At 35.5% G+C, this 12,194-nt stretch overlaps 1 protein-coding gene across 3 annotated transcripts in view; it reads right to left on the bottom strand.

Moving 5' to 3' along the window:
- Nucleotides 1-12,194, bottom strand: part of CCDC91 (coiled-coil domain containing 91) — a 294,238-nt gene that overhangs the window by 76,393 nt on the left and 205,651 nt on the right. For all 3 annotated transcript variants that reach the window (XM_079775599.1, XM_079775598.1, XM_079775600.1), the window contains 3 exons: nt 6,074-6,166; nt 5,917-5,985; nt 837-1,013 (listed from right to left, as the gene is read on the bottom strand). In XM_079775599.1, coding sequence (XP_079631725.1) covers nt 837-1,013; nt 5,917-5,985; nt 6,074-6,166 — 339 coding nt within the window. The remainder of the gene's footprint in view (nt 1-836; nt 1,014-5,916; nt 5,986-6,073; nt 6,167-12,194) is intronic.

The following is a 12,194-nucleotide window of genomic DNA, read 5'->3' as shown; positions in this document are numbered from 1 at the left end:
AGCCAAACCGGTTTCGGCAATTAATGGGATTTTTACAAAGCAATTTGTAATACTTTATTCCTCTTTTAAATTTGCTTTTCTAGGAAATTAATGTAATCAATGAATAAAGTGATGTCTATAAATGTCTATAAATTGGTGATTCCCTAAAAAGTCAATATTAAAATGTTAATGCAGTGGTTCCCATACTTGGAAGTTGATATGTATTTTCTTCCTATCAAAGGTGTCCCTCTAGAAAAAAATTATATATAGACAAACTCTAAGAATATACATATTGTGATTTGTTCTATAATAAGCATACTCTTTATGATAATCAACCTACCTAACTTCTAACCTACCAATTTATTATAACATCAAAATTTTTTAAAAATAAATTTTTATTGATTTCAGAGAGGAAGGGAGAGGGAGAGAGAGATAGAAACATCAATGATGAGAGAGAGTCATTGATCAGCTGCCTCCTGTATGCCCCACAGTGGGGATTGAGCCCGAAACCTGAGCATGTTCCCTTGACTGGAACCTATCCTGGGATCCTTTACTTCACAGGCCAATGCTCTATACACTGAGCCAAACAATCTAGGGCTAACATTAAATTTTTAATGTAGATGCAATGACTAAACATAAATTTGGATTGTGGTGTTTTTTTTAAAGTAGAGTAAAAAGGCAAGGTTAAAAGTATAAGAAGATAAAAATAGTAATATTAAGAATTGTTTACCAAAGGCTAAATTATTAAATACTGGTATGTCCACTAAGTTGATTTCAAGTAAGATAAAATAATAGTAAGGATACTATATTTTGAGAAAAATAAGAAAAAATATTTACAAAGAATTAATTTTACTAACCTGACTAATTTTTCTTTGTTCTTGTATAGCTTTTTGAATTGCCTGAGATACTTCTTCTTGATCTTTTGCATGCTCAGTCTTCCATAATTCCCTTTCCTCAGCATGGACTTTTTCCAAAGTTTTTCTTTCTTCCTCTATGGCTTTTAAAACTGCATCCTTCATTGCTTCTTTCTCAAGCTTCAAAACAAAGAATGACCAAAACAAAAATAATTTAAAGGATGACTGCACAATAATTCTTTGAAAAAGACAGACTTGGGTTAACCTAAAAAAACACTCAACTTCATTTTGATTCCACATGATTTTGTTTTGAAACTGTTGTTTTTATGCATATTTAATAATTTCTGAAAAATAAAGTCAATTATTTGTTTTTGTATAAATAAACAACTTATCTCGCTGGCATTTCTAAATGCCAAAGAAACCAAGCCTTAGCTTAAAGAGCAGTGGTTAAACTATTTGGTTTGTTTCCTATAGTAGGTGTACCGGTTAATAATGTTGGATTTTGTAATAAAAGAAAACACAATAATTTCAAGAGAAACATCAAAAGTGCTTTATTCAAAGTAATGTCTATTGCTAGCTACACATTTCCCCATCTTTCAGGTAATTTGTGGATACCGTCCCAATAGAACTTTTCTTGTTTTGAGGCAAACCATTCAGAGACCCAATTTTCCACTTCTTCGTATGTTCTGAACTGCTGCTCAGAAAGTGTCTGTGCCATCGATCGAAACAAGTGGTAATCTGAAGGAGCAAGGTCTGGTGAATACGGTGGGTGGGTTAACACTTCCCAGGCAAGATCTTTTAACATGTCTTTAACTGGTTTTGAAGTGTGTGGTGATGTGTTACCATGAAGCAAAATTACTTTGCCGTGTCTTCTGGAATATTCTGGTCATTTCACGATCAAAGCGTGGTTCAAAAAATTATTTGTTGTCGGTAGAGATCAGTATTAACAGTTTCACCTGGTTTTAGAAGCTCATACTACACCACACCTTCCTGATCCCACCAAACGCAGAACATTATCTTCTTTCCAAAGTGATTTGGCCTTGCAGTCGATGTTAATGGTTGACCTGAATCAACCCATGATTTTGTGCATTTGGGATTCTCAAAATAAATCCACTTTTCATCTCCAGTCACAATTCGATGCAAAAAAAGACTTTCCTTTGTGCTGTTGAAGCAACATTTTACTGATGACTTTTCGGTTTTCCATTTGTCTTTCATTCAGTTGATGTGGCACCCATTTTCCTTCCTTTAAAATCTTTCCCATTGCTTGTAAATGATCGGAAATTGTTTGCTGAGCAACTTTTAATATTTCTGCAAGTTGTTTTGAGTTTGACATGCATCTTCATCCAATAATGCTTATAATTGTTGGTCTTCAAATTTTTTCGGTTGACCTGGACGTTCTTTGTCTTTCACATCAAAATCATCACTTTTAAAGTGTTTAAACCAGCATTCACAACTACCTTGAGATGGAGTATGTTCACATTAGCTTCCCGAAGTATTACGATAACTTTCAGCAGCACTTTTCTTCAAAATAAAGTAATGAATTAAAACTTCCTGAAAATGCTCTTTTTTTTTGGCACAAAATTCAACATTTTTAAGCATAAAAATATCTATGATGTTAACACTTTCAAAAAATTTGACATATGAAGTTTTGAAGCTTGCTGTCAATACAACAAAATAGCATACATATCAAATCGCATATATATCAATATATGTGTAAAACTCCATCTATTGAAAAAAAAATTCGCATTATTAACCGGTACACCTGGTAATAGCTAGGTTAGATCACTGTAGATATTCTTGATGATTCCACAATTAAGAAGTAGTTCTTAACCTTTTGCACTCGGATGTTGAGTGTGACTCGACACGGTTAGCATCGGTAGCAGCTTGAATGTCGAATTGTATTGAATGTATCAATAATTTGAAATATAAAAAAATCCAAATAAATAAGTTTGTATGAAAAGAAACGCCAGTTTTTTATTCTACTGCCGCGCTTTGTAAAATCTGGGGTATTTAAAAAATTAAATCCCAAGTAGAATAAAGGAATCGAGAAAAAAGCAAGCGAGTGCAAAGGGTTAAAAGTTAGTTGCAGCAAAGAAAATCAAATCATGTCAAATTTTTGTACTCTTACATTACAATCCTTTCTAGCACTTTGAATGAATCCTTTATCTATGCATCATTTTAAAGATACTATTTTTACTTGGGAAACATTGAATCAATGAGTTCTATATCTCTTCCAGATGTTGACAAATTTCATTAAATCATACCTAAAAAAGTCACATTTGTTAATCCCACTGTCAATTTCATCAGAAAAGTTTTAGGTATTAGAAAGCAGATAGAAATTTTCCAAAATTCTAATATTTGCTCCAGAGCTTGAATTTTATCATCAGCAATAAAAACTCTTAGTTTTTTCTTAATGTGCTGTGCTCACCCCACCTTTTCAGAGTAAATGTCTGCCAAAAAGTAAAGTCCCTGTAACCCTAGTTATTCAGTAAAATGCAGTCCCCCCTCCAACAATGCCTATACTTCAGCTGCAACACAAACAACTGCATAAGAATTTTCCTCAAGAAAACCATCCTACTTTTATGCAGTAAAGTTGACAGACTTCCTACCCTAATCCCTGTTGCTTCCAGTTCGTGACCATTTTGACAAAAGTTATGGAAGTTGACAGTTACCATTTTTTGAACTTCTATTTTACTCCACCATTCTTCTCTTAAACTACTCTTACTATGCTCACCAGTATCTTCGATGTTGTTTAATCCAAATGATATTTTTTGTTGTATTAATCCTTATTTTTGTTGACTTCAAAGCAACATTTTACATAGTTGCTTATTTCTGTTTTCTTGAGACCCTCTCTTTTCTTGGTTTGCATGACAGCATGAAGTTTGTATTTCTCCTACTAATCTGGCTGAGTCTTTTCAGTTTTTTGTAACTTCTTCCTTTCTTTGGATTTTAAATTTTGTTGTTCTTTCAGGGCTCAGACCTTAGACCACCTTTTGTTACACTCTCCTGATAAGTGATTATATATGACAGTTATTTCCATGGCTACCATTACCATCTATCTACTGAAAAACGAAACCATTGTTAGTATCTTTAGGTCACTGCTTTCTCCTGAGTTATTAATGTCAGGTAGATTTAGTTGTCTACTTGACTTTGTCATCTGAATATATCACAGGCACTTCAAACTCCATACCAAAGAAATAGCATTGTTTTCCATGTGGCTGTTGAATCAATACTTAGAGAGTTCACAGTTTGCTCACCTCTTATGCCATCCAGATAAAACATGTAAAGTGATTCCACCTTATACTTCTAGAATTTGCCTTTCTAAGTTACTACTACTACTCTATTTCTGCCACTCATTATATCTTACCCAGACTTCTGATGCACTCAATTAATTATTTCTCTGCTTCTAGTCTTTGTTGTCTCCAATTTCCCAAAAGTTAATGTCAATTACCATTATGTCACACCAATATTAAAAAATGTCCATGTGTCTACTCTTACCTATGGAATAAAATTCAAACTTAAACTTCCAAATGCAAGCCTTCCTTCGACCCATTTCAAAGTTATTTATTTGTTAAAAACTCCTATGACATGGAAATACTGTCTATACACTCATAATAATGTAATGCATTACACCTTGCCTTATTGGTAAATTAATAATATTTTTTTCTGTCCTGATGTAAGTTCTTAAAGAAAAGGAAAAAATCATAGTCACCCTTGAACTTCCATCGTGGCATAGTTATCCTCTATAATAAAAGCCTAATATGCTAAGTGTCCAGTCGTCCATTCAACCAACCAAAGCATAATATGCTAATGATATGTTAAGGCTGCTCAACTGCTCGCTATGATGTGCACTGACCATCAGGGGGCAGACAGTCGACTGGTGGACCAGTTGCTATGACGTGCATTGACCTCCAGGGGGCAGATGCTCTGACTGGTAGGTTAGCTTGCTGCTGAGGTCTGGCCAATCGGGACTGAGCAAGATGGGCTGGACACACCCTGGAGCCCTACCGCAGTCCCTCCGTGGCTGGCCAAACTCCTGCATCCCTCCTTGGCCCCAATCGTGCACCAGTGGGGTCCCTCGGCCTGGCCTGAACCCTCTCGCAATCTGGGGCCCCTCAGGGGATGTCAGAGAGCCGGTTTTGGCCTGATCCTGCTCAACACGGGAGCTCCCCCTGGTAGTCACTGTGCTCCCACAGGGGGTGTGCCACTCAGCCAAAGCTGGGCTCATGGTGGCAAGCACAGCGGCAGTGGTGGGAGCCTCACCTGCCTCCGTGGCAGTCAGACATCCCCCAAGGGCTCCCGTACTGCAAGAGGGCGCAGGCTGGACTGAGGGCCCCCCCACCCCCGAGTGCATGAATTTCATGCACCGGGCCTCTAGTTTATATAAGAGACATTTGTTTACGAAATTTAAATGCAAATCTCAAAAGTCAGTATTATATATGTATTTGAAGGTATATATATATATATATATATATATATATATATATATATTTAATATCTATGAATCATTACTGAGATTAGCTATTTCAAAACCTGCTTTAAAAATCACATATCTTGATAAATAATTAAATACATATATGCACACATATATACATACTCACATGTGCATAAACACTCACACGTATTACTTGTATGATACCCACTAAATACCAAGTGGAAATCAGTGTCCACTGATTTTAAAAAAATTTTTAAATTCTTTTAACAATTAATTACTAATCTAAATGTAAAGCATTTCAGCATCATCATAATATTGTATAATGTGAATTTAACAAGAATATGAATGTAGTATCCTAGCATAAAAGGAAAAATAAGAAAACAATTGTTTTTGTTTTTCTGGAATAAAATATTTTACAAAAGTAGATTAGTTGTACCATTAATGAACTGTTTTTTTAATTCCACTTACAAAAATACCCCCATTATTACAGATAAGTTTATACCAGGCAAATAAGTGATAAGTACAATTTTCATATGAGAATAAAAATTTTAAATCTAGCCTTAGAGGTGGGGGTAAACATAACAACAAATAGAACAAATACAATTTATTGGAATTAGACTACATAATAAACTTCTCAGGTGGAAATACCTTTGCAGCAGATACTAATGAGTCTTTATTTCTTTGCCTTTCTTCCTCCAAACATTTTTCCAATATTTCCTATAAATGATAAGACAAGACACTAAATGTATTATTTGAAGTAACAGAGCACATTCTTTTCCCACTCTGAGCAAAGTTAAAGCATTACCTTCTGTTCTTGAGATTGCTGTACCAAAGCTTCCTTTATTTTTTCTTTTAACAGATCCTTCTCTGTATCTAGCATTTCAAGGAGCCTCTGATGCTACAAGGAAAGATAAATGGATTATGATTACATTCTGAGATCTATAATCGCTGAACAAGGAGGAAAGCTGGTGGAATTCATTTGCCCAAAATATTGTATTTAACTACAGATTCAAAAGCTGAATCTAGGAAAACAGTCAATATTATGTGATAGCTAATGTTAAAGCACACAGAGTTCATGTATTTACTTTTATTCCAATGTACTAGTGAAAAAACACACAGAACCATCAGCAAGTTATAACAAACTAAGCACTTAGATTTTGAATGGAGTTTTCTTATGGGGAAATACAACAAAATAAAACATATTCGTATTCTCATGGATTTCTCTTTCATTTACAAAGGGCAAATAATATATTTTCTCAGATTTATAATGCTATTTATATAGAAGCTTCCCTTAAATAGAAATTAATTCTGATACCCAATATTTAAAACCAGATTTATGTCTTTCAAAATAGTTCTGATTTAACACTGGTAACCTCTAATCTATTTTGTCTCTATGAATTTGACTATTCTAGATATTTCATATACATAAAATCAAACAGTAGTTGTCCTTTGTAACTGGCTTATTTCACTTAGTGTACAGTTTTCAAGATTCATCCCAATTGTAGTATGTATCTAAAGATCATTCCTTTTCATGATTGAATAACATTCCATTATATGTATATACCACATTTATCTGTTCATCTGCTGATGGACACTTGGTTTGTTTCCACCTTTTGGCTATTGTGAATAATACCACTATGAACATTCACATACAAATATCTATTTGAATCCCTGTTTTCAATTCTGTAGGTATAAATCTAGGAATAGGACTGCTGGGTCATATACTAGTAATAACTCTGTTTAACCTTTTGAGAAACATCAAACTGTTTTCTATAGCTGCTGTACCATTTTACATTCACATGAACAATGTGAAAGAGTTCCAAATCTCTCCATATCCTCTACAATATTTGTTACTTTTTTGCTTTTTAAAAAATTGTCATTTTAGTAGTTGTGAAACTGTATTTCATTATGGTTTTATTTCCCTAATGATTAAGCAAGTTGAACATCTTTATAAATGCTAACTTCTATTTCCGACACTAACTCTACTACTCACTCCATTAGACTATTATTATTATCTTCACAAAAAGAGAAATGATTAGAGCTCTTTTTGCCGCCTTAATAAGGACTATAGTAGAAGGTGCACTGGATTTGAGGTTTGTTCACTGACTGAGATTCTGCCAGAAGTAGGGATGCCTTTCCTCTCTGGGCTAGAGATTATTTTAGTTATTTTACCACAATAAACTAGAAATTATTAAGTATTAAGAGAGAGCTTAGCCCCCAAAATTTCAGCCTCCCTTCATTCTATTTAAAATTAATTATAGAGCACATCTAGAGATTGACTATATAAGTTCTCCCTTCTGTGTCAATATAGAATTTTTTAATGGTCCAAAAGGTTCAGCAACTGGAAATGGTTCACGTGATTTGTGAAGGTATTAGGGATGGATGGTGAATACATTTTTTGTACCTTATTAACTGATCATTCCAAGGTAGGGATGTTCAGAACTGCTTTTGTTACATAGAAGCTGAAATTGAACCAGTGGCAACATCCAATCATAAGACTCTCTTTCAAATATTTATAATTTTTAAACAAAAAGAGACTTTCAACAAAATTTGCAGGACACAGACTTATAGCATTTTAAAAATCATTATAAAAATTAACTGAAAACTATACAAGTACATCTCATCCAATAACAGTGAGAAGTTTGCTACATTTTACTTATCCAAAATATTCTATTGATTGCTTCTTAAAATTATATTGTAATTTTAGTAATTTTTTTAGCTAATGAAGAAACAAATGCAAACTATAAAGTTCTATTAATCTTAAAGAATACTTAATGCAAGAGTGTCAAGGACAGTCCTTTGAAATTTAGCCTAAAACAAAAAGCACTCAGAAATAGGTTATTCCTTTTTCCCCCTTTGCAAGAAATTCTTCCAAGTGAAAAATGTTTGATGCAAACTCAAATATAAATATAGAGGTTCTGTGGTTTTTACTGATTCCTGTAAAAAAAATTATATATATGAAAGCTCTTTTTTTCCTGGAATGTGAGTCACAAGAGATATTGTAAACAGACTTAATCACAATCACACATGCACAGCTTTTTGTCTATTAGATTTTAAACTAAGCAGTCATGGAAGCTCATGCTTAGTTATACAGTTATCCATGTATCACAGGCCCACAAACTTCACTTTACTTTGTATGTGGTGTGTGTGTGTGTGTGTGTGTGTGTGTGTGTGTGTGTGTGTAGTACATAGTCTGTAATGCAAACTCAAGAAGCATCTTCTCATACCTTCTATAAATCACAAACATTGAACAAGATCAAGCGATCTGGCAGGATAGTCTTAAAGCACATGCTCATGCATGCCTCCATTTAATATGATTTGAAAGGGGCTACATAAACTTAATAACCATCCTAATATAAAGTAAGTCACAGACATTTCACCCATTCATGGGCCAACATACTGAATATTATTTGGAAAGAAAACCTAAAAAAGATAAACTATGAGATTAAATGTACTTGAAGCATTTACCACAAGCCCAATAATATCAATAAACTTTTTAAAGTGAATAAAATAAAACTATAATATAAGCTACACTACATTTACCTCACCCAAATAGATATATTTATAATGGGCAAGAGAAAATGTAAGCAAATAAGTTAGTCACCCTTTTCAAATAGGCATTTGACTTAAGGGAATTATATAAAGGAATGAAACAAAAATTGGGAGAAACATCAGCTTTATTGAAAAGGCAGGGCTAGTTTATACTTCTATAATGAGATTTCCGTGTTTGTATAGTGTATATTTTAGTAAATGCCAAAGATATGTCACAATCCTGAACTTATGCAGAAGAGTATTTTTGCTTCAATCATTTTCAAGGGAAATAGCTTTTAAAAATACAATTCAATTCTGCTATTCCGTTTGCCTAAGCACAATGCAGTAAATGTATTTCAACATAACAGTAGCCTTCAAATGGTATTTGAAATGGGTACTTGAAATAAATGACCCATGTATATAAGATAATCCTTTTAACAAGAAGGAAAAAAGAGACAGATTTATGCACTTCACGAAAAATGTAACTTTTCAGGAAACAATTTTTTAAATAATATTTTTTTTATTGATTTCAGAGAGGAAGGGAGACAGAGAGATAGAAACATCAATGATGAGAGAGAACCATTGAACACACACTAGGAATTGAGCCCACAACGTGGGCATGCACCCTACCAGGCATCGAAATGTGACCTTCTTGTTCATAGGTTGATGTTCAACCACTGAGCCACGCCGGCCAGGCAATAATTTGATGCTATGCTTAACTGTTATAAAAATGTTCCTGGTCCCTGCTTTCTATTCCTAAGAATTTGTAATCAGAAAACACTATGTAGATAGCCCTCTATTCTTCATGCTGTAGATCTCATAACCTTCACTTTCAAACTTTACACAATAATATCCCTATACCATTTAGAATAAAACTTTTTTCTAAAATCAGTTGACAAAAAAAATATTCTAATTTATTGCAGGGTGAGGATCTGGTGGATAAGAAATAAGTTTTAGGAGCAAATCTTTTACTGTTTGTATTGTTTCTTATATTAGAAATACAGTTTTGTCCATACATATATATGAAAAAGAAAAAGTGCTGATGCAAGTGATAGGAGACATGGGTGTGATAAAATGAATGCAATTATAAGATATAAATGATTAAACTTGTGGAAAGGAATGGATTATCACAATAATTGGATACTCACTGAACCAAGGACAGTCTATCTAAGGCCTATAATACTGAAATAACTTAACTGAAGGGTCTAACAACAAAGGTAAGGTATAATTACTGATGTCATAATTTTAGCTGCTTAGGAACTGAAAACACAAATTATATATGTTTAATCAAGTACAAAGGTAGGGGGCTGCATATAATATAAAAGAATAAAACAGCATTATGAAGATGTATACAGCAACATTCCTTATAAAAATGCAAAACCCAAAACATTTTAAATGTCCAACAAGGGAGTACAGTACAATAAACTATGCTGTGTCAACTAGAAGAAGTATCATGTTGTCATTAAAATAAATATAAAAATATGCATCAATATCAAATTATGTTTATAAAATAAAATTACTTGAAGACATGAAATTATTTAAAGCCATCATCATTATTGTAACTATATATACTACTGCAAGTATACAGACATCTTATCTAATAAAAGAGTAATATGCAAATTGATTGTACCTCCGCTACACCCACTAGCCAATCAGGAGCGAGTATGCAAATTAACCCAACCAAGATGGCTGCGGCCACGAAGCAAGCAAGAGGCTTGGGTTTCCCTGGCAATGGAGGAAGCCAAGCTCCCGCAGCCCTGGCCTCTGCTCAAGGCTACAAAGTTTCAATTATAGAAGATAAATAAATCCCAACAAAAATGGCAGCAGCCACGGAGCTGGAGAGAGCAGGAGGTTTGAGTTGCCCCGGGCAATGAAGGAAGCCAAGCTCCCACAGCCCTGGCCTCCGCTCAAGGATACAAAGTTTCAATTATAGAAGATAAATAAATCCCAGATTCCAGGGCCTCCGCATGGGTCGCCAGGGGCATCGCCGGCCTGCAAACCACCACAGGCCCCTCGCCCAGGCTACCCTATGCCCCAAGGGAACCCCCACCCTGATCCGTGACACCCTTCAGGGCAAACCAGAAGGCCCCCACCTGTGCAACAGGCCTCTATCCTATCTAATAAAAGAGTAATACGCAAATTGACCATCACTCCAACACACAAGATGGCTGCCTCCATGTGGACACAATATGGCCGCCACAAGATGGCCAGCAGGGAAGGGCAGTTGGGAGGGACCAGGCCTGCAAGGGAGGGCAGTTGGGGGCGATCAAGCCTGCAGGGGAGGGCAGTTGGGGGGGACCCAGGCCTGCAGGGGAGAGCAGTTGGGGGGTACCAGGCCTTCAGGGGAGGGCAGTTAGGGGTTACCAGGCCTCCAGGGGAGGGTAGTTGGGGGGAACCAGGCCTGCAGGGTAGAGCAGTTGGGGGGTACCAGGCCTGCAGGGGAGGGCAGTTAGGGGTGACCAGGCCTGCAGGGGAGGGAAGTTAGGGGCAATCAGGCTGGCAGGGGAGCAGTTAGGCATCAATCAGGCTGGCAGAGGAGTGGTTAGGGGGTGATCAGGCTGGCAGGCAGCAGCAGTTAGGGGCAATCAGGAAGGCAAGCAGGCGAGCGGTTGGGAGCCAGCAGTCCTGGATTGTGAGAGGGATGTCCAACTGCCCATTTAGGCCTGGTCCTGTAGGATAGGGCCTAAACGGGCAGTTGGACATCCCTCGAGGGGTCCCAGACTGGAGAGGGTGCAGGCTGGGCTGAGGGACACACACACACACACACACCCTCCTCCCCCCAGTGCACAAATTTCATGCACTGGGCCTCTAGTATATGTATAACCATGCATATTATAACCATATGTAATGTTACATATATTTGAATAAATATTAAAAGGGATCACAAAAATAATCATGCTTTATTAGGGAACTGGTGGGTGGAATACTCTTTTTTAAATTTAATAATGTTTTTATAAAAATGCAAAAGAAAAGTATAGAACAACTTCACTGAAATTGGCAGTGAGAGTATCAGGATTGATCTACAGTGGAAAAATAAGTGAACAGGACAAATACTTGCTTAAAATACTTTAAAATAACTAAATAAGTAAACATACATTTTTTTGGGTCTACAATCTAGGAAAAAAATTTGAACTGTTAAAATTAAGAATGTCCCACAAATAATTTACTCTTTTTGGCTAAATTTTATAAGTACAGGGAAACACAGGTACAGGGGAAAATTAGGATGATTTTCCTGAGGAAAATATAAATGTATTTTCTCAAATCTCATCTATTGGCCTATGGTATAAAATAAGCCATTTGGAACCCAAGACTTTCCATAAACTAACTCTTAATATACCCTTTTAAAATCTAATTTATCTTTGAACTCATTTCACCATATTTTGGTTAACCTATTT

This window comes from Cnephaeus nilssonii, assembly GCF_951640355.1.
Source record: "Cnephaeus nilssonii genome assembly, chromosome: 6".
NCBI classification, from domain to species: Eukaryota; Metazoa; Chordata; class Mammalia; order Chiroptera; family Vespertilionidae; genus Cnephaeus; species Cnephaeus nilssonii.
This window is presented reverse-complemented; position numbering and strand designations above follow the sequence as displayed.